Source organism: Gadus macrocephalus, chromosome 15, assembly GCF_031168955.1.
Source record: "Gadus macrocephalus chromosome 15, ASM3116895v1".
NCBI lineage: Eukaryota > Metazoa > Chordata > Actinopteri > Gadiformes > Gadidae > Gadus > Gadus macrocephalus.
In genome coordinates this window covers 6953078-6977076 of record NC_082396.1, presented here as the reverse complement: position 1 = coordinate 6977076, position 23999 = coordinate 6953078, and the positions used below count along the sequence as shown (strand labels likewise).

Genomic DNA, 23999 nt, shown 5'->3' with positions numbered 1-23999 from the left:
TCAGCTAACCAAAAGCTATGTCCTAGCACAGCATCTAACCCTTACATATGATTGTAACTAGCCATCACCTACCCCATTATACCACCAGTAGCCATGGTAGGCCTACCGTCCCAACGGCATCCTAGGTGGTCCAACCATCTAACCAGTAGTGATGGTAAGACTACCACCAGTAGCCATAGTCCTACTCTCTAACCACTAGCCATAGTCCTACCCTCTAACCAGTAGCCATAGTCCTACACTCTTAACCAGTAGCCATAGTCCTACCATCTAACCAGAAGCCATAGTTCTACACTCTAACCAGTAGCCATAGTCCTACCATCTAACCAGAAGCCATGTTCCTACCCTCTAACCCAGGGATGGGCAACTTTCATGATAAAGAGGCCCACATTTTTCATCATAACCATCGGAGGGCCACATGACTGCACACTTCAACTAAACGTGAGCTGAGAGAAGCTACACAATTTTGAATTTGGTAGATATGATTTCCTGTATTCTGGTGCATTTTGGGGAAGGCCACTACCTAAAAATTTTTATCAGTGCAAAGGGCTCACATACATCATCACCCAATGAAGTCAAAAAACAGAAAAACAGTGGCCCAACATTAAGTGCAACAACTCAATGAACTCAAACCCAACAAGCAGTTGTAGTAGTTGTAGTGGCGACTTAAGTGGATATCTTTAATGACTGATATCGCTTCTAAGCAAACTAGACGCATGGGTTTGCCTTCGAATTCTATGAATTCTTCTCATCTTTCTTGACCGAGTTTTCTGTAACTCGATCAATTATTATTATTCTTTTTTTTATTATTATTTTTTATTATGTGCGGGCCTGACTGAGTGAGGATGCGGGCCGCCAGTTGCCCATCCCTGCTCTAACCAGTAGCCATAGTCCTACACTCTTAACCAGTAGCCATAGTCCTACCATCTAACCAGAAGCCATAGTTCTACACTCTAACCAGTAGCCATAGTCCTACAATCTAACCAGAAGCCATAGTCCTACCCTCTTACCAGTAGCCATAGTCCTACACTCTTAACCAGTAGCCATAGTCCTACCATCTAACCAGTAGCCATAGTCCTACCCTCTAACCAGTAGCCCTAGTCCTACCATCTAACCTGTAGCCATAGCCAAAAGGTCTATAGATCTTAATCCATATTTATTAATAACATGATGTGTCCTTTTGTTTGTGGTCAATAGATGAGTTGTTGTTTTAGTTGATGTTGTTGAGCTCTTACTGAAGCACAAGCCTAGTTAGTATGTCATTGAGGATGAATTATATGAATAGTTTATGCAAACTATTATACTGCGATAGGGTTCAGGAGGTTGGATAATATATAAAAGCTTAGTGTGACAGTGAAACCAATATTTACCTTAAAAATATAACTACCATTCACTCCCTTCTCTTCCCTCGTCTCTCGTAACATCCAGGATCTGTCCCACAATAGTGATTACCACGTCACCATGGCCCGCTGGACACCCTCCACCCTCTTCTCTCCATCCTTAGCCGTCGTTATGGTGACCCTCCTCCTGCTGCTGCAGACCTCCTGGGCCGCCGGCCTGGACCACGCCCCTGACGGCTCCGTCTCCATGGTTCCCACCAGCCGTAACTGCAGCGAGGCGGAGCCGTGCTCCCGGGGGGTCCTGCTTCCCGTCTGGGAGCCCCGGAACCCGTCCTCGGGGGACAAGGTGGCCCGGGCCACCGTGTACTTCGTGGCGCTGGTCTACATGTTCCTCGGCGTGTCCATCGTGGCCGACCGCTTCATGGCCTCCATCGAGGTCATCACCTCGCAGGAGAAGGAGATCACCATCAAGAAGCCCAACGGGGAAACCATGACGACCACCGTGCGGATCTGGAACGAGACGGTGTCCAACCTCACCCTGATGGCGCTGGGCTCCTCGGCGCCGGAGATCCTGCTGTCCGTCATCGAGGTGATCGGCCACGGCTTCACGGCGGGGGCCATGGGCCCAGCCACCATCGTGGGCTCCGCCGCCTTCAACATGTTTGTCATCATCGGCATCTGTGTGTACGTGGTTCCGGACGGGGAGACCAGGAAGGTGAAACACCTGCGGGTCTTCTTCGTCACCGCGTCGTGGAGCATCTTCGCCTACATCTGGCTGTACCTCATCCTGGCCGTGATCTCCCCGGGGGTGGTGCAGGTCTGGGAGGCGCTGCTGACGCTCTTCTTTTTCCCCATCTGTGTGCTGTTCGCCTGGATCGCTGACCGCCGCCTGCTCTTCTACAAATACATGTACAAACACTACCGGGCGGGCAAGCACCGCGGGATGATCATCGAGACCGAGGGAGACCGCCCTCTGCCCTCCAAGGTACCACCTAACCCCAAGACCTTCAGCAACCCTAACCCTAACCCCAAGACCTTCACTAACCCTAACCCTAACCCCAAGACCTTCACTAACCCTAACCCCAAGACCTTCACTAACCCTAACCCTAACCCCAAGACCTTCACTAACCCTAACCCCAAGACCTTCACTAACCCCAACCCTAACCCCAAGACCTTCACTAACCCTAACCCCAAGACCTTCACTAACCCCAACCCTAACCCCAAGACCTTCAGCAACCCTAACCCTAACCCCATGACCTCCACTAACCCTAACCCGAAGACCTTCACTAACCCCAACCCTAACCCCAAGACCTTCACTAACCCTAATCCCATGACCTCCACTAACCCTAACCAGAAGACCTTCACTAACCCTAACCCCATGACCTCCACTAACCCTAACCCCATGACCTCCACTAACCCTAACCCTAACCCCATGACCTCCACTAACCCTAACCCCATGACCTCCACTAACCCTAACCCCATGACCTCCACTAACCCTAACCCTAACCCCATGACCTCCACTAACCCTAACCCTAATATTCTACCATTCTTTGTAACCTCCGCTGATCCGTGTCAGGTGGACATTGAGATGGACGGGAAGATGCTGAACTCTCACGGTGTCGACTTCCTGGACGGTCCTCTGGGTCTGGAGCTGGATGAGAAGGATCTGGACGACGAAGAGACCAGGAGAGACATGGCCAAAATCCTGAAGGAGTTGAAACAGAAACATCCTGACAGAGAGGTGTGCACTCAAAGACCTGAGCATACCAGGGAATAGTACCGGGATTACAAAGACCTGTCCGTACCAGAGAATAGTTCCAGGGTTATAAATACCTGACTGTACCAGGGAATAATACCAGGGTTACAAAGACCTGTGCGTACCAGGGAATAGTTCAAGGGTTATAAATACCTGCCTGTACCAGAGAATAGTACCAGGGTTACAAAGACCTGAGCGTACCAGAGAATAGTACCAGGGTTACAAAGACCTGAGCGTACCAGAGAATAGTACCAGGGTTACAAGGACCTGAGCGTACCAGGGAATAGTTCCAGGGTTGTAAAGGGTTATAAAGAGCTGGCTGTACCAGGGAATAGTACCAGGGTTATAAAGACCTGACAGTACCAGTGGTCCTACAGCATCTGTGTGTGTGTGTTTCAGGTGGAGCAGCTTATAGAGCTGGCCAACTATCAGGTCCTTAGTCAGCAGCAGAAGAGTCGAGCCTTTTACCGTTGCCAGGCAACCAGGCTGATGACGGGCGCGGGCAACATCCTGAAGAAGCACGCGGCGGACCAGGCCCGCAAGGCGGTCAGCCTGCAGGAGGTGCGCTCGCTGGCGGGCGACGGCGACCCCGTGACCCGGGTGTTCTTCGAGCCCAGCTCCTACCAGTGTCTGGAGAACTGCGGCACGGTGGCGGTGACACTGGTCCGCCAGGGGGGAGACCCCGACCGGACCCTGACCGTGGACTACCGCACCGAGGACGGCACGGCCAACGCGGGCTCTGACTACGAGTTTACCGAGGGGGTGGTGGTCTTCAAACCCGGCGAGACGCTGAAGGAGGTCCGCGTGGGCATCATCGACGACGACATCTTTGAGGAGGACGAGAGCTTCCTGATCCACCTGTCCAACCTGAGGGTCCTGGCTCCGGACGGGGAGCAGTCCGAGGGGACCGCCCCCGACCCCTCCGTGGCCTGCCTCGGCCCCGCCTCCACCGCCACCGTCACCATCTTCGACGACGACCACGCCGGGATCTTCACCCTGGAGGAGGCGGTGTGCCACGTGAGCGAGAGCGTGGGCACCGTGGAGCTGAAGGTGCTGCGGACCTCTGGGGCGCGGGGCGTGGTCACGCTGCCCTACAAGACCCTGGAGGGGACGGCCCGCGGCGGCGGCGAGGACTTTGAGGACGCCCACGGTGTCCTGGAGTTCAACAACGACGAGATCTTGTGAGTACACACCTGTGTGTAGGAGGGTGTGTGTAGGGATTGTGTGTGTACACACCTGCGTGTAGGAGTGTGTGTGAAGGACTGTGTGTACACGCCTGTGTGTAGGAGTGTAAGTGTACACGCCTGTGTGTAGTAGTGTGTTTGTAGGAAGAGTCAGGGTCACCTAAAGGTCAGAGTCCGACAAGTGTCAGGGTCACCTAAAGGTTAGAGTTGGGGTCAACTAAAGGTCAGAGATAGGGTCCGGGTCACCTGAAGTTCAGAGTTAAGGTCAAGGTCACCTAAAGGCCAGAGTTAGGGTCAGGGTCACCTAAAGGTCAGAGTTAGGGTCAGGGTCACCTAGAAGTCAGAGTTCGACCAGTGTTTGGGTCACCTAAAGGTCAGAGTTGGGGTTAGGGTCACCTAAAGGTCAGATTTAGGGTCAGGGTCACCTAAAGGTCAGAGAGTCGGAGAGCATGCCATCTGAAGTTCTCTGAATTTCTACTAAATTTCTTCTTCCTATTCCTATTTTTCTACCTTGTTGTTTTTACCTTCATTTATAGGTATTTATTAAATCCTTTATTTGATATACACTATTATAATAATTTGTGGTTTTAAATGGCTGCTTTTGCATCTTCGATGACATTATTCATCCTGAACGGTCTGGAAGAAAAGCAGCATCAAAACCAGCTGCTCTGGTGTCAGGGTTACAGTTGCTAGGCAACAGCTTGTGATGGGGTTAACTTCTGTTCACTGTAATGATGGCTACGCAAAGACCAACGGGAGCGGATAAGATGTAACTGTATATATATATATATATATATATACACGGTATATAGATAGTCCTCCACTCTCATCCGTGTTATAACTAAATGATACAACCTACACACACATAACTATATATTATATTAACCTTGTTAGTAACTATACATTATATTAACCTTGTTAGTAACTATACATAATCTTAACCTTTTTAGTAACTTGTGAGTATACATAATATATATGTTACATTTGGGGCAGTGTTACATTAGGGGATGTAATGTTCGGGGTTTACTTAAGGGTAAGTTGTAACATTTGGGTTGGATGTAACAATAGTGTTATGTTATGGTTAGGGCGTTTGGTTTAGAGACCAAACTATATATTTACTGACAAGAAATGCCTCTGTTAGTAGGATAGTTAGCTGTTTGGTATACCCAAAGTTAGTAAGTTATAGTTTACATTTTGTTAGTTTACCAGTAGTTAGTTGGTGATATAGTTAGTTGGTTAGTTTACCAGTAGTTATTTTGTGATGGTGTTAGTTTGTTAGTTTACCAGTAGTAAGTTAGTGATAGTGTTAGTTGGTTGGCTCTAGCGGTAGTTAGTTAGTGATAGTGTTAGTTGGTTAGCTCTAGCAGTAGTTAGTTGGTGATAGTGTAAGTTGGTTAGTTAACCAGGAGTTTGTTGGTGATGGTGTTAGTTGTTAAGTTTACCAGTAGGTAGTTGGTGATAGTGTTTGTTGGTTAGATTACCAGTAGTTAGTTGGTGATAGTGTTATTGGTTAGTTTACCAGTAGTAAGCTGGTGATAGTGTTAGTTGGTTAGTTAACCAGAGGTTAGTTGGTGATAGTGTTAGTTGGTTAGTTAACCAGTAGTTAGCTGGTGATAGTGGGAGCTCTCTGGTGATATCCCCACAGGGTAGTCCCTGATATTCCCAGCAGGACTTGGCCTGTTCTCGTTCACTGCTTTAGTCGTCCTGGTTTAATGACATTGATATTCCTGATATTAATAGACACACTGCTCCGGTGTGTGTGTGTGTGTGTGTGTGTGTGTGTGTGTGTGTGTGTGTGTGTGTGTGTGTGTGTGTGTGTGAGACTGTTCCATTGTATAGTTTTGTATTATGAGATTTTAACCAATCTCTTTCTAACTCATGGCCTTCAAATTTCCAACGCATTATGTATATAAATAGCTTAATAAATATGTCAAGAATAGGAAATAGAAATAAACTCAGCCGTCACAGAAAAGCTCCCACAGAATAGCAAAATAAGTAGCAACAGTAGTGTTAGTGTAAAGTGTGAGTACAAGACACAAGCAGCCTCTCCTAAGACTGTGGAGAATAAGATAACTCATACATTATACATTAATACATGAGCCACTAACCATATTCTATTAATCTGTGACCCTTACCCTTTGATCTTAACCCTAACCCTTCTATCTTTACCTTAACCCTTTGATCTTAACCTTAACACTGTGATCTTAACCTTAACCCTCTGATCTTAACCCTTAGATCTCAACCCTAACCCTTTGATCTTAAGTCTTAACCTTAACACTGTGATCTTGATCTTTACCCTTTTGATTTTAACCCTGATCATTACCCTAACACTTTGGTCATCCTTCTTAGCTGTTCTTCCCTCACTTGTCTTCTGCCTTTGCTTCTCTCTCCTCCTCCCTCTCTCACCTTTTCTCTCTCCTTCTCTCTCCCCCTCTCCTCTCCCCTCCTCCTCTCTCCTCCTCCCTCTCTCCACCTCTCCTCTTCTCTCTCCTCTCTCCTCCCTCTTTCCTCCCTCTCTCCTGTCTCCTCCTTCCTCCCTCCTCCCTCTCCCCTCTCTCTCTCCCCCTCCCTCTTTCATCCCCCTCTCCTCTCCCCTCCTCCTCTCTCCTCCTCCCTCTCTCCTCCTCTCCTCTTCTCTCTCCTCTCTCCTCCCTCTGCCCTCCTCCTCTCCCTCCTCCTCTCTCCTCCTCCCTTACTCTCTTCTTCCCTCCCTCCTCCTCCCCTCTCTCCTCCTCTCTCTCCTCCTCCCCCTCTCCCCTCCTCCTCTCTCCTCCTCTCCTCTTCTCTCTCCTCTCTCCTCCCTCTGCCCTCCTCCTCTCCCTCCTCCTCTCCCTCCTCCCTTACTCTCTTCTTCCCTCCCTCCTCCTCCCCTCTCTACTCCTCTCACCTCTCTCCTCCTCTCTCTCTTCCTCCCCTCTCCCCTCCTCCTCTCTCCTCCTCTCCTCTTCTCTCTCCTCTCTCCTCTCACCTCTCTCCTCCTCTCCCTCCTCCTCTCTCTTCCTCCCTCTCTCTCTTCTTCCCTCCCTCCTCCTCCCCTCTCTACTCCTCTCACCTCTCTCCTCCTCTCCCTCCTCCTCTCTCTCCGCCCTCCTCCTCCTCTTGCTGACTGCGTACTGACACCTCAGTAAGAGCATCAAGGTGCGGATCATTGATGATGAGGAGTATGAGAAGAACAAGACCTTCTACCTGGAGATCGGAGCGCCTCACCTGGTGGGAAACAAAGACTCCAAAGGTCAAAGACCGCGTGACCTCTGAACTCTGAACCTGTGACTGCAGAGTTGGCTGCACACACATCAATCCAGACATGTGTGTGCGTGTGCGTGTGTCTGCTTTGATGTGTTCATCATGCATGCTCATCTGTTTTCGTGTCAACACACACTGTGTGTGTATACACATGTGTTGAACACATGTGTTTCTGTGCATGTGTGTGTGAGTGTGATTGTGTGTGTTTCTGTGTGTGCGTCTGTTTGTATGCATCCGTGTGTGTTCGGTGTGTGTGTGTGTGTGTGTGTGTGTGTGTGTGTGTGTGTGTGTGTGTGTGTGTGTGTGTGTGTGTGTGTGTGTGTGTTTGTGTGTGTGCCTGTGCATGTGTGTGTATGTGTGTCCCATACAGGAAGTCCATAACCCTTAGGATCTTAGACCGTGAAGAGTACAATAAACACGCCTCCTTCTTCCTCCTGCTGGACGCCCCCCAATGGAGACGCGGTGGGTGGGGATGGACAGATTGTGACAGCCAATCAGGAGGGAGCACAGCATGATCTCTCTCTGTATTCTTCTCTCTCAGAATCTCTCTTCTATAACAGTAGAATAAACACTATTTAAGTACATAAGTATAGGGTTATATCATATAGTTAGAATTATACAATCTAATATTGGGTTACATCATATAGTTAGAATTATACGACATAATAATGGGTTATATCATATAGTTAGAATTATACAACATAATAATGGGTTATATCATATAATCAAGCATTGGTATAGACGGTAACCCTAACCACAACTACAGTATGTGTATATATATACAAATATAGATATATAAATAAGACAGTATCAGTACTACATCTGTGCACTCCAGGGGTTTACTTTATTGTTGCAATATGTACAATTTTGATAGGAAATTGGGACTAACCCTAACCCAGGTACAGCTACCTGCTCGACCAATCACAATGCACAGTTGGATTTAGCGAGGATTATATAATGTCCATATGCAGGTGTGGATAGTTATATTATGATATATAGTAATGGGTTATAGTGATATATACCATTATACAATATATGCCTACATGTCCCTAATGTAAGGTTATATATGAGTCATGGTGATATATTGAAGTATATAATATGTACTAACCTTGTTATATAAGGTCATGAATGTCTGGTGCATGTGTCATTAAAGACATCGATCTGGCCCTTTGTTGCATCCACTCATCCATTCATCCACTCATCCGTCTATATATTTATCCATTCATATCGACAACTGTTCAGGTTGTTTGACAGACAACTGCAGCGTGAGTTATGTTTATCAGATTTGATTACGAAACATCAGTTTCTAAAGGTTTTGGAAACATAATGGAGTAAACATTATCGTGTAACCATTATCTGGCAACCATTAACGGGTAAACGTTTTAAAGTTAACATAAGTGAGTAAACACTAGTGAGCAATCACTAGTGAGTAACCACTCGTGAGTAACCACTAGTGAGTTGTGCTCATGTGTAAACACTCCGTTGAGGCACCGGATTAGTGGTAGTATTAGTAGTGATATCTGCATGTTTCTACCACTCATATGAAGACAGTGGTGTCTATCTTCTGGTTAGAACACGTTCTAACCAGCCCTTAACCCTTTATAACCTAATCTAATGCTACACATGTTCAGATAAGGGAGAGGAGGAGGAAGAGGAGGTCCTGGAGGATGAAGAGCAGCGTCGTGTGGCTGAAATGGGAAGGCCGATGTTAGGAGACCACGTCAAGATGGAGATCATCATCGAGGAATCATACGAGTTCAAGGTAGGACAACTATTCATTCATTCATTACTATTATACTATCATAGCTGCTTATTACTATTAATACTCCTATCATAACAACTGAATCACTCGTAATACTCTTATCATAACTACTGCATTACTATTATTAATACTGTCATAACTACAGAATCACTATTAATACTATCATAACTACTGCATTACTATTATTAATACTATCATAACTACAGAATCACTAATAATACTATCACAACTACTGCATTACTACTAATACTATCATAACTACTGCATTACTATTATTACTCCTATCGTAACTACTGCATTACTATTAATACTATCATAACTACTGCATTACTACTAATGCTATCTTAACTACTGCATTACTATTATTACTCCTATCGTAACTACTGCATTACTATTAATACTATCATAACTTCTGCATCACTATTAATACTAACATAACTACTGCATTACTGTTAATTAGAGCTGTCAAGCGATTAAAATATTTAATCGTGATTAATCGCATTATTGTCATAGTTAACTCACGATTAATCGCGATTAATCTCAAAATATTTTTCTATGCTAAATATCCCTTGATTCTTTTGTCCCATAATTCTTCTCATTTTAATTCTCTTATCAACATGGTGAAGTGCATCGGCTTGCCTTGTGCAAATGATTTTTTATTGATAACAACATTGGCATATACTGATCAAAACAGGACGATACAAAAAAAGAGCCTATAGTGCAATTAAACGACTGCTTTGAACAAATGTCATTTGAACATAGCAGTCAGGCTACTGCTTCTTTGTTTTGAGCCAAAGAATTTTATTTATTTTTTTAACGCCGTTACAATTGGTTTGCGTTAACGCCGTTAATAACGCGTTTAACTGACAGCTCTACTGTTAATACTATCATAACTACTGCATTACTATTAATACTATCATAACTACTGCTTCACTATTAATACTATCATAACTACTGCATTACTATTATTAATACTATCATAAATACTGCATTACTATTAATACTATCATAACTACTGCATCACTTTTATTAATACTATCATAAATACTGCAATACTATTAATAGTATCAAAACTACTGCATTAATATTATTAATACTTACATATATACTGCATTACTATTAATACTATCATAAATGCTGCATCACTTTATTAATACTATCATAAATACTGCATCACTATTAATACTATCATTACTACTGCATTACTATTAATACTTTCATAACTACTGAATTACTATGATTAATACTATCATAAATACTGCATGACTATTATTAATACTATCATAACTACTGCCTTATTATTAATACTATCATAACTATTGCATTACTATTATTAATACTATCCTAACTAGTATTTATACTATCATAACTACTGCATCACTAATATCACTACTATCCTCACTACTGCATTATTATTACTATCATAACAACTGTATTATTATTGTAACTAGTATCATAAGAAATGAATGTATAATGTAACTACTATAATAACTATGTCATCACCATCGTTACTACTACTACTATTACTATCATTACTAATGCATTTCTACTAAAGCTACTCCTTTCATAACTACTAAATAACTCTAATTACTATTGCTACTATCACTACTACTATAACTACTTTTTATATATATGTAGTATCTGTAGTAAACAACCTTTATATACACTAGTAGTATTTATTATTGTGTAGATGTATGGCTACGGTAAGGCGTAATAATAACAATATATTCAAAACAATAAGGTCATCAATTATATAACAGTTATATCATAGAAGATTACTATCATAGCGTATTTATTGTGATTATCATCTAACCCTCCCTCCTCTCTTCCATGTTATCATCTAACCCTCCCTCCTCTCTTCCATGTTATCATCTAACCCTCCCTCCTCTCTTCCATGTTATCATCTAACCCTCCCTCCTCTCTTCCATGTTATCATCTAACCCTCCCTCCTCTCTTCCATGTTATCATCTAACCCTCCCTCCTCTCTTCCATGTTATCATCTAACCCTCCCTCCTCTCTTCCATGTTATCATGTAACCCTCCCTCCTCTCTTCCATGTTATCATGTAACCCTCCCTCCTCTCTTCCATGTTATCATCTAACCCTCCCTCCTCTCTTCCATGTTATCATGTAACCCTCCCTCCCCTCTTCCATGTGGTTATCATCTAACCCGTAGAACACGGTAGATAAGCTGATCAAGAAGACCAACCTGGCTCTACTGGTGGGGACCAACAGCTGGAGAGACCAGTTCATAGAGGCCATCACGGTCAGCGCTGGTGAGAAGAAGCACCAGTGGCTCCATGCTAGCATGCTGCGCAGCTATCGCGCTAATCAACGCTAATTAACAATGACAACATAGGACCCCCGCGCCCACCTCCCAGGTCGGCACACATGATGGAGGTCATCGGAGGAAACAGTTGGGATCCTGCTCTAGTTTGGGCTTTTCAACTGGCCAATGCATTCTATTTATCTCATATAATATCTTATATCATATATTATATGTAAAATATAATAATGTGACGTTTAATTACGGGGGTTGGTGTGAAATCCGCTTTTGCTGATGCATGAAACTATGGTGTCCAGCAAATGTTAACGCTTTGATAACATCATACAGTGCAACACCGCCCCCTAGAGACTCAGCTAGGTAACACGTCTCCCTGGACACTACAGACCCTACCCCTAACCCTAGGACACTACAGACCCTACCCCTAACACTAGGACACTACAGACCCTACCCCTAACCCTAGGACACTACAGACCCTACCCCTAACACTAGGACACTACAGACCCTACCCCTAACCCTAGGACACTACAGACCCTACCCCTAACACTACCGACCCTAACCCTAACACTAGGACACTACAGACCCTACCCCTAACCCTAGGACACTACAGACCCTACCCCTAACACTACCGACCCTAACCTTAACCCTACAGACCCTAACCCTAACCCTAGGACACTACAGACCCTACCCCTAACCCTAGGACACTACAGACCCTAACCCTAACCCTAGGACACTACAGACCCTAACCCTAACCCTAGGACACTACAGACCCTACCCCTAACCCTAGGACACTACAGACCCTACCCCTAACACTAGGACACTACAGACCCTACCCCTAACACTAGGACACTACAGACCCTACCCCTAACACTAGGACACTACAGACCCTACCCCTAACCCTAGGACACTACAGACCCTACCCCTAACCCTAGGACACTACAGACCCTACCCCTAACCCTAGGACACTACAGACCCTACCCCTAACCCTAGGACACTACAGACCCTACCCCTAACCCTAGGACACTACAGACCCTAACCCTAACCCTAGGACACTACAGACCCTACCCCTAACCCTAGGACACTACAGACCCTACCCCTAACACTAGGACACTACAGACCCTACCCCTAACACTAGGACACTACAGACCCTAACCCTAACCCTAGGACACTACAGACCCTAACCCTAACCCTAGGACACTACAGACCCTACCCCTAACCCTAGGACACTACAGACCCTACCCCTAACACTAGGACACTACAGACCCTAACCCTAACCCTAGGACACTACAGACCCTACCCCTAACCCTAGGACACTACAGACCCTACCCCTAACACTAGGACACTACAGACCCTAACCCTAACCCTAGGACACTACAGACCCTACCCCTAACACTAGGACACTACAGACCCTACCCCTAACACTAGGACACTACAGACCCTACCCCTAACACTACCGCCCCTAACCTTAACCCTACAGACCCTAACCCTAACCCTAGGACACTACAGACCCTAACCCTAACCCTAGGACACTACAGACCCTACCCCTAACCCTAGGACACTACAGACCCTACCCCTAACCCTAGGACACTACAGACCCTACCCCTAACCCTAGGACACTACAGACCCTACCCCTAACACTAGGACACTACAGACCCTACCCCTAACACTACCGACCCTAACCCTAACCCTAGGACACTACAGACCCTACCCCTAACACTAGGACACTACAGACCCTACCCCTAACACTAGGACACTACAGACCCTAACCCTAACCCTAGGACACTACAGACCCTACCCCTAACACTAGGACACTACAGACCCTAACCCTAACCCTAGGACACTACAGACCCTACCCCTAACCCTAGGACACTACAGACCCTACCCCTAACCCTAGGACACTACAGACCCTAACCCTAACCCTAGGACACTACAGACCCTACCCCTAACACTAGGACACTACAGACCCTACCCCTAACACTAGGACACTACAGACCCTACCCCTAACACTAGGACACTACAGACCCTAACCCTAACACTACCGACCCTAACCTTAACCCTACAGACCCTAACCCTAACCCTAGGACACTACAGACCCTAACCCTAACCCTAGGACACTACAGACCCTACCCCTAACCCTAGGACACTACAGACCCTAACCCTAACCCTAGGACACTACAGACCCTACCCCTAACCCTAGGACACTACAGACCCTAACCCTAACCCTAGGACACTACAGACCCTACCCCTAACACTAGGACACTACAGACCCTACCCCTAACACTACCGCCCCTAACCTTAACCCTACAGACCCTAACCCATACAGGAAGACCTTAAGAAACCCTAACCCTTACAGGAAGACCGTAAAAAACCCATACAGGAAGACCTTAACAAACCTTAACCCTTACAGGAGGACCTTAACAAACCCTGACCCTTACAGGAAGACCTTAACAAACCTTAACCCTTACAGGAGGACCTTAACAAACCCTAACCATTACAGGAAGACCTTAACAAACCTTAACCCTTACAGGAGGACCTTAACAAACCCTGACCCTTACAGGAAGACCTTAACAAACCCTAACCCTGTATCCTCTCCTCTCTCTGTCAGGTGAGGATGATGATGATGAGGACTGTGGGGAGGAGAAGTTGCCTTCGTGTTTCGACTATGTGATGCACTTTCTGACCGTCTTCTGGAAAGTTCTGTTCGCCTTCGTCCCTCCGACAGACTACTGGAACGGCTGGGCCTGCTTCGTGGTGTCCATCTGCATGATCGGCCTGCTCACGGCCTTCATAGGTAACGACATACCAGCACATACCAGTACATACTAGTACTTATATACCAGTACATACCAGTAAAGACATACTGGTACATACATACCAACACATACCAGTACATACATACCAGCACATACCAGTACTTATATACCAGTACATACCAGTATATACATACTGGTACATACATACCAGTATATACATACTGGTACATACATACCAGCACATACCAGTACATACATACCAGCACATACCAGTACATGTATACAAGTACATACCAGTACTTATATACCAGCACATACCAGTACATACATACCAGTACATAGATACCAACATACCAGTATATACCAGTACATATATACTGGTACATGCATACCAGTACATACATACCGGCACATAACGTAGGTCAAGTGAGTGAGGTTTCCTTTAAAAATTGTCATATTCTTGTAAAGTAAACAGTTTAGGAAAAACATTGTAAATACTTTTTCATACATTTTAAAAGCACATAAGGCAGTATGGTGAACACGTTGTAATGCAGTAATGTTAACATGTTGTAATGCAGTAAGGTGAGCATGTTGTGCAGTAAGGTTAACATGTTGTAATGCAGTAGAGTTAACATGTTGTTCTGCAGTAAGGTTAACATGTTGTAATGTAGTACGGTTAACATGTTGTGCAGTAATGTTGACATGTTGTAAGGCAGTAAGGTTAATATGGTATAATGCAGTTAGGTAAACATGTTGTAATGCATTAAGGTTAACATGTTGTTATGCAGTAAGGTTAACATGTTGTAATGCAGTAAGGTAAACATGTTGATGATGATGGTGTCTGGGTTCCAGGAGATCTTGCTTCTCACTTCGGCTGCACAGTTGGACTGAAAGACTCGGTCACCGCTGTGGTCTTTGTGGCCTTAGGAACATCTGTACCAGGTGAGTGAATGAATATGAGTGTGTTAGGAACATCTGTACCAGGTGAGTGAATCAATATGAGTGTGTTAGGAACATCTGTACCAGGTGAGTGAATGAATATGAATGAGTTAGGAACCTCTGTAATAGGTGAGTGATTGAATATTAATGCGTTAGGAACCTCTGTACCAGGTGAGTGCATGAATCAGGAATGAAATAATGAGTGAATGAAAGTTTTAATTTGAATGTCTTCATTGTTGGATATTGAGCCCACCGGGATAGATATGTATATTTTGCTTGTATAACCCAGAGTTAGTTTTTGAGACAATTTTTCCCTTACTTAAACATCCCTGAATATTGATCAGATTTGACGCGATCTTTTTAGCTGAATAACGGCCCGTTCTTTCTCCTTCGTCCAGACACATTTGCAAGTAAGGTCGCAGCGATACAAGACCAGTATGCAGACGCCTCTATTGGGAACGTGACGGGCTCTAATGCTGTCAACGTCTTTCTGGGCATCGGGGTGAGTCATCGAGTAATGAATCACTGACTAACGCTTACTGACTAACCCTAACCCAAACCCTAACCCAAACTGACTAACCCTTACAATCAATGCCAATGTCTGGTCATGACGTTGCTTCAGATGAAAGCCAATAGAACCAATGGTAATATCGTAATAATTGACCAATCGTAATTATTTTTCAGTAGTAGTAGAACTATAAGTGAGACCTGACCTCACCCTGACCTAACCCTAACCCAGACCCTGACCTAACCCTGACCTAACCCTGACCTTACCCTGACCTAACACTAACCCTGACCTAACCCTGACCTAACCCTGACCTTATCCTGACCCTGTGAGACCTGACCTAACCCTGACCTAACCTTGACCTAAACCCGACCCTGACCTAACCCTAACCCTGACTTTAAGGGCTAAGCCGCTGGAGAGTTGGATACTAAAATGAGACCTGACTTAGACTTTGACCAATAGAACTTGAAACTTGACCCGCACCCAAAGGCTTAAACTAGCTCTGTTAGTTAACATTATTATTCTCACTAGTTAGTGGTATAATTTGTATTAGTTCATATTTGAAGTGGAAGTATGAGTTTGTTATTATCAGTTAGTACCAGGTTCAGCCTTAGTTGGTATCCTCATACCAGCTAGTATTACCATTAGTAATATGAGTTAGTTAGTGAGTGGTTAGTCGTATTAACCCGCTGCTGCCATGCCAGGTGGCGTGGTCCATCGCGGCCATCTACCAGAACAGCCAGGGCCGCGAGTTCAGGGTGGACCCGGGCCCGCTGGCCTTCTCCGTCACGCTCTTCACCATCTTCGCCTTCATCAGCGTGGGCGTGCTGATGTACCGGCGGCGGCCCGACATCGGGGGGGAGCTGGGGGGCCCGCGGACCGCCAAGGTTCTGACCACCATGCTCTTCGTCAGCCTGTGGCTGCTCTACATCCTGTTCTCCTCTCTGGAGGCCTACTGCCACATCAAGGGCTTCTGAGGGGGGGCCGGAGACCACTAGGACAGCTCCTCCTCCTCCTCCTCCTCCTCCTCCTCCTCATGGTCCTCCTCCTCCTCCTCCTCCTCCTCCTCCTCCTCATGGTCCTCCTCCTCCTCCTCCTCCTCCTCCTCACGGTCCACTCTACTTTCCCCGAGGTCAGAGGGAGGTGTTATGAAGCCATGTGATGGAAGGGATTTAAACGACTAGGTGATTAATTAACAGCCTGTTTTTAAGCCTATTCCACAGTGAGTTTGGTCTTTAACTCATTACCCATTAACCATTATCCAAGAACTTACACTTTCCTGAAAATTTAAATAATCCCCAACATTTATTTCCACCCTAATTCTTGCCATATCCTTGCAAACAGGTTATAAATTATGTTATATGACAGCTTAAAGGTAATTAGTAATGTTATATGACAGCTTAAGGTAATTGGTAATGTTATATGACCGGTTAGAGGTCATAAGTAATGTTATATGACAGATTAGAGGTTATAAGGACTATTTGTGTGTGTTTGTTGTCTGTTCATCAAAAACACAACACGTTCCAGAATATATGGCCTTATATTCGACAAAACAATGCTGAATATTCTAAAGTATCTAACGTTACACACCATTTCATATCCGAGTGTATTGTGCAATATAAAGCCTAGTGTGTCAACGATATTTCAGTTTATACTGCATTGCACTAAGATGATCCACAGCTCAGCCATTCCAATTAACAATACCGCCACTTAGCACTAAACTAAGGGCCCTTAGCTTCACCACCACACTACAGTTCTAAGGGGTACTAACCCTAACCCCTTACCTTCACCACCACACTACACTGCTAAGGGGTTTACCCTTACCACTTTACTAAGGGCCCTTACCTTCACCACCACACTACAGTGCTAACCACTACACTAAGGGCCCTTACCTTCACCACCACACTACAGTACTAAGGGGTACTATCCCTAACCCCTTACCTTTACCACCACACTACAGTACTAAGGGGTTTACCCTTACCCTTACCACTACATTAAGGGGCTATCCTTACCACTACAGTACTAAGGGTTTAACTCTAACCACTACAGTACTAAGGGTTAACGTAACCACTATACTAAGGGGCTAGTCCTTACCACTACAGTATGAAGGGTTAATCTAACCACCCCCCATAGTACTAAGGGGTAAACTTAACCAATGCAGTACTAAGGGGTAAACCCTAACCCCAACAGTACTAAGGGTTAACTCCAACCACTGCAGTACTAAGGGTTAACATAACCACTTTAGTACTAAGGGTTAACCTAACAACTACCGTACTAAGGGTAAACTTAACCACTACAGGACTAAGGGTTTAACTCTAACCACTACATTATTAAGGGTTAACTTAACCACTACAGTACTAAGGGGTTCACTCTAACCCAGGTTGCCCTTACCATTAAGCTATCCCTGTCAGGTTTGATGAAAACTTTAAGTGGACCTTAAGATTGAAATGTAAATACAGAGCTTTCCTTACTGCTATAATACCTAACCCTCTAACCCTAACCCTCTAACCCTAACCCTCTAACCCTCTAACCCTAACCCTCTTAACCTAACCCTCTAACCCTCTAAACCTAACCCTCTAAACCTAACCCTCTAAACCTAACCCTCTAAACCTAGCCCTCTAGCCCTAACCCTCTAACACTGCCCCTAACCCTTTAACCCTAACCCTCTAACACTTCCCCTAACCCTTTAACCCTCTAACCTTAAACCTAACCCTCTAACCCTGACCCTAAACCTCTAACCCTGACCCTTACCCTCTAACCCTGAAGGTAATGTTTTTTCTGAACATGACCTATGACCACTGTGTGTAGTTTGCTGTCACAAGATAAGGTCTTAAATATAAATCCAGACAGTGAGTGTGCTTTACCTTTTAATAAGACCAGGGTTAGAGTAGACCCTAACCTTAGAGACTATAAGGCCTACTGCTGATGTACCGCTTCAAACTGTTCTAGAAGAAAGGTGACCCATTCATAAAAACATTGTTTGTGTTTTGGGTTTAGCCATTTGGAATGAATTTATTGACTGCATCAATGAGGTTGTCCCCAGCACGTCAAAGTCTTATAATTCCAGGTTAGCCTATTAGATAATATCAGGTGTGTTAACCCAACAAAACAATGGTTAGCCCTAAGCTAACCCTACAATACAAGGGTTAGCCCTACAACATAATATCTAGTGAGCTAACCCTACAATACAGGGTTAGCCCTGCAACATAATATCTAGTGAGCTAACCCTACAATACAGGGTTAGCCCTGCAACATAATATCTAGTGAGCAAAAACCTACTGCTGGCCCAACTACTGGTTCAAACGGCCCTTCGGTTTTCTGAAAGATGCTCCCTTATTTCTACTGTACATTTATAATGATGGATTAATTCCATCAAACAAATATACACGACAGAGGTAAGAATACCATTATCAAAGGCCGACTAGACTGTTTAGGGGTGAGGAGGATTTGGATGGATGGAGGAGGGTTTGGGGACACTCCCAGCTTTAAAAGCTTTCTAAATATTGCTTTCCAGTTGCCATGGGGACAGTTATGTATAAGTACCCCCCTGCTGTCATGCTCTTTTTATTTACGTGTGATATAAAAGTCATTTAATGATTGCTATGTGTAGTTGTATATGTAGGTGTAACTAAACTAAGATATGAACGTACAAAGGTCTACCTCTAGTTTGAGGTAATATTTGAGCAATGCCCTACGCATCTCCTGAGAACTCATCTTTGTTTTACTCTGGTTTTCTCTGAGCAATTCTTATGCTTATTATTAAGAGGGGTCACATAATACTACCCCTCACCTAGGGGTAGGACTTAAGGACAGAGCTTAAGGACTGGGTCACCGAGTCTAAGTTGACTAAGGAGTCTAAGTTGACTAAGGGGTCTAAGTTGAATAAGGAGTCTAAGTTGAATAAGGAGTCTAAGTTGAATAAGGAGTCTAAGTGGACTAAGGAGTCTAAGTTGACTAAGGAGTCTAAGTTGAATAAGGAGTCTAAGTGGACTAAGGAGTCTAAGTGGACTAAGGGGTCTAAGTGGACTAAGGGGTCTAAGTGGTATAAGGAGTCTTACCTGCTTCACAATCAGTGGACAGCCCTAGGGCCGTTGATAGGGATGTAGTGTTCTATGTGTTTTAAATTATGTAGTATTTTTTGGCAAATACTACCGACAACTTCTGGTATATATGTGAATATTAGGAATATTTCCAGCCAATACTTTGTTATTCAAAAAGTGACCGCAATATAGCTAGCATTGTGTTCTGTAACTCTTAATAGGTGTAGAGAGATGGGTCTGTTGTGCATGACGTGGGTAAGATACACAGATCAACCATAACCCTTCAACCCTAGCAGCGCAACCCTACTGACTGGATGCTTTCTGTTCGGTGTGTCAACTCTTTGGCTTTTAATCAGAGTAGTGGACTTCATCTCAATGCCTTGGAGTGGCAGTTTACCCCTGTTTTGCCAAAGGGAAATCTTTCTATCAGAAAAGTTCATGTTTTCAACCAGACATCCATCGGTTTTTCTACCCAAGACACCTTTCTTAGAATTAATTATTAATCATTTTTCACTGTTTTTCTACCGAGACACATGAGATGATCAGCATAGTAGGGAAATGTCTTAAAGAATGCAATTTCACTTTACAGCAATAATGAAATTGTTAAAAGATGAAATGCACTTAGTCATTTCAATTACACAATGAAGACATCTAGCATTGCAAGATGTGAATCCCTTCAAATTTGGTGAAACAAAATCTGTAAATAAATCAAGTTTGACAGCTGCAATGTAACCATTTTGATGAGAAAACTAAAATTAAATATTAATGCAGTGCCCAATTTATCTTGTGAATTAACCAAAAACTGTAAAAAAAAAAAAAAAAGGTTTGAAATGCGAAAGATTTAACACCAGGGTTGAGGTTGCAGCAATTTCACATTTGCACAAGTTAGGAATTAGCTTCGTAGTGTTCTTCAGCTTTCAGAGTAAGAGTTCATCTAGGAGTTGTTTCAGAGTTAAGGGTAAGTGTGAGTCTTGGAGATGTTTTAGAGTTATGGTTAAGAGATAGTCTTGGGTGTTTCCAGACTTAAGGGTAAGTTATTCTTGGAGGTGTTTTAGAGTTAAGGTTAAGAGTTAGTCGTCGGTGTGTTTCAGACTTAAGTGTAATAGTTAGTCGTCGGTGTGTTGCAGCGTTAAGGTTTAGAGTTATTGTTGGAGGTACGAGTAGTCGACAAACTGGGATTTCTGTACTGAAGATACGATATAACAGAGCGAAAAAGATTCAGGAATTCTCTCTGGAGATGACTCGGTGTAAAATAGCTGTTGGGTCTGAAGCATGGGGAATCATCCCTTCGAATGATCAGTACAAACTAAAGATCCTGTGGGTACGATTCAAGAGCTCATGGATAGTTCCCTTTAAGAAATGCCCGCTGTCAGTTATCAGTGAGAGAAATGCACTGTGAGACCATTTAGGACCATTGAACTATCTGGGTGTCTCTTCCCTGATTTAAGGGGGGGGGGGGGGGGGGGCATTGTTTTGGCTAATTTAGTTCCTAATGTTGCAAATCCTTCTCTCTTCTGTAGTTTTCTGCGCTCTCTCTTTACAGCTCCCCAATCTTACGTACATGAGGTGAAGAGGGGACGATAAAGAGGAGGTGAATAATCAGAGCGAATAGGGTTAAGCACTTATAGCCGTACATTCATATCTGGTCAGGGAGTTTGAAAACGATGTCTCTCGTACAACACGTCTGTTGCCATTTGTGTTTGTAGTTCTCCCTTCAATCTCTGATTCTCTATTGTCTTGTAATACCTAACCCAGAGTTACTAATGACAGAGATACAGTTTCTAATAGATACAAACAGAGATACGATTACTAATAGATACAAACAGATACGGTTACTAATGGATAAATTCACAGAGATAAAGTTACTAATGGATACAAGTAGAGATACAATTACTAATGGATACAAACAGAGATAAGGTTACTAATAGATACAAACACAGAGATACAGTTACTAGTATATACTAGAGTTACTCATTGATATAGAGTAACAAATGGATATAGAGCTACTAATGGATATAGTTACTAATTGATATAGCGTTAGTAATTGATACACTGTACAGAGTAACTAATGGATATAGAGTTACTAATTGATATAGTCACTAATTGATCTATAGTTACTAATTGATAGAGAGTTACTCATTGATATAGAGTTACTAATGGATATAGTGTTACTAATGTATACACTGTACAGAGTAACTAATGGATATAGAGTTACTAATTGATATATAGTTACTAATTGATATAGAGTTACTAATTGATATAGAGTGACTAATTGATATAGTTACTTATTGATAATGGGGTTCTAATTGATAGAGTAACAAATGGATACATACACACCGAAAGAGTAACTGACACAAGTCTCTGTCTCTAATTTCTCTTCATAAATGTTAATGTTTATGTCTTGCTGACTGCATGGATGATCAAATGTCTGTACATAGCTATAGCACTGTATCTCTGTCCCTGGTTGATAAACATTGTCCCAATGATTTATTCATACAATCTGATCTCCTGGTTTTTATGTTGACACTGTCATAATGAAGATATGTTTTTTTAATATTGCACATTATTAATCAATAGAATTTAAGATAAAAGGCAATCTGCTGATAAATATAATAATATAAAAACGATGCTTACTAACTCAAGTGTTTTAACTCATATGTTTGGAATGATGTATTTTAAAATAAATGCTCTATGTGGGAGATGCATGGGTTCTATGTACCAAATACCATACTGCTTGCTACTTTCAATCCCCTGGCTGAAAGGGGAATGTAAAAGTCCTATTAGCCTAGCCCTATTCAGGGCTACCTACCTGTGTATGCCCCTGTGTATACTGTACATATCCACCTCATACAGGGCTATATACAGGATCTACACATATATCCAGTGGGCCTGTTGCAGAGGACATGACTCTACATGACATTATTTTTGAATGATAAAATCACATATATTGCCTTTTTGAAGAAACTCAAGTTGTTTTCCTCTTTGCTGAGATTTATTTTATACGATGCATATTTTTTACAACTGAAATGCTCCGATATTCTTTCTTCTCCTCTCATCTCCTTCCATCTCGTTGTGCTCCATGTAATCCTGGCTTCTCCCTGTCTCTAGGATAGGGAGTAGGGAGAACTGTGAATATAGTAATATATAATGTCCTGTTATAAGACTATTATATGCTGCCACACCTCTGTTCCGTCACTCACAGACTTGGAGCTGTCAGATGTTGCTTCTATCAAGCCCTTACGGTCTGGATGAGGTCATTTGTTTGTATATGTTGTCATGGTCCTCGTGTGCAGGTGTAGGTCACCCTTCCATTTATTTGTTGCACATTGCCGAACAGGAACAAGACTGTTGTCTATGTGTACTGGTGGTAACAAGGTCCTTCTAACGCTGGCAATACAATAAAGTTTGGGATACGTACTGAACGGGGAGCGTACTTGATTTTATTTGCTGTGATCTTCGTGCGATGCTTTGATGCTGCGACCCTCAGAGCCCATCTGTAGGTAGATGCCCCCTATAGACGCCCATTCTATACATCAGGACGCTATGCAATACATTTCAGATGGCACACTTTGCTCAATGTATCATATTAAAATGTGATTTGCTGCCATGTGGTTTGATTCATTCTTTGTATCGATATAGACACAAATATAAATGAGCATTTGCCACGCTAAGCAGCAAGGAATTATTGTGCTTGTTCTGAGCTGGTCTTGCATGAGCAAGAAGAGGAGCATAACTAGTGATCAAGAAGAGGAGCATAACTAGTGATCTAGAAGAGCATAACTAGTGATCAAGAAGAGGACGAGAGCTCAACTAGTGTTCAAGAAGAGGAGCATAACTAGTGATCAAGAAGAGGAGAATAACTAGTGATTAAGGACGGAGCATAACTAGTGTTCAGGAAGAGGAGCATAACTAGTGTTCAAGAAGAGGAGCATAACTAGTGATCAAGAAGAGGAGCAAAACAAGTGATCAGGAAGAGGAGCATACGTAGTGATCAAGGACAACAAGCGATCAAGAACAGGAGCGAAGAGTTTTGGGGGTTAGGACTCTCGGGTCTGAGAGACAGACCTAGCCCTCAGACAGACATTTAACAAACAATTAAAGTTTAAACCAATAATAACAGGAAACACTCCCCTCTAGTGGTAGTAAGGAACAGGAAACACTCCCCTCTAGTGGTAGTAATGAGGAACAGGAAACACTC

The 23999-nt window shown here is 43.6% G+C and overlaps 1 protein-coding gene across 4 annotated transcripts; it reads left to right on the top strand.

Moving 5' to 3' along the window:
• The first annotated feature begins 1134 nt into the window (after positions 1-1134).
• slc8a1b (solute carrier family 8 member 1b) lies at positions 1135-23223 on the top strand. Of its 4 annotated transcripts, XM_060072430.1 has the most exons (13): positions 1136-2322; positions 2914-3078; positions 3493-4274; positions 7403-7509; positions 9152-9282; positions 11457-11556; positions 14170-14355; positions 15170-15259; positions 15655-15758; positions 16466-17105; positions 17137-17818; positions 17987-18041; positions 18097-23223. In XM_060072430.1, exons 1-10 carry the CDS (start codon positions 1459-1461, stop codon positions 16736-16738), a joined length of 2802 nt encoding a protein of 933 aa, XP_059928413.1. In that variant the 5' UTR covers positions 1136-1458; the 3' UTR covers positions 16739-17105; positions 17137-17818; positions 17987-18041; positions 18097-23223. The 4 variants fall into 4 exon arrangements, with proteins under 4 accessions (XP_059928414.1, XP_059928413.1, XP_059928411.1 ...); XM_060072431.1 differs by lacking the exon at positions 7403-7509 and adding an exon at positions 7891-7982 and having other exon boundaries at positions 1135-2322; positions 16466-17818; XM_060072428.1 differs by having other exon boundaries at positions 16466-17818.
• Positions 23224-23999: the final 776 nt, after the last annotated feature.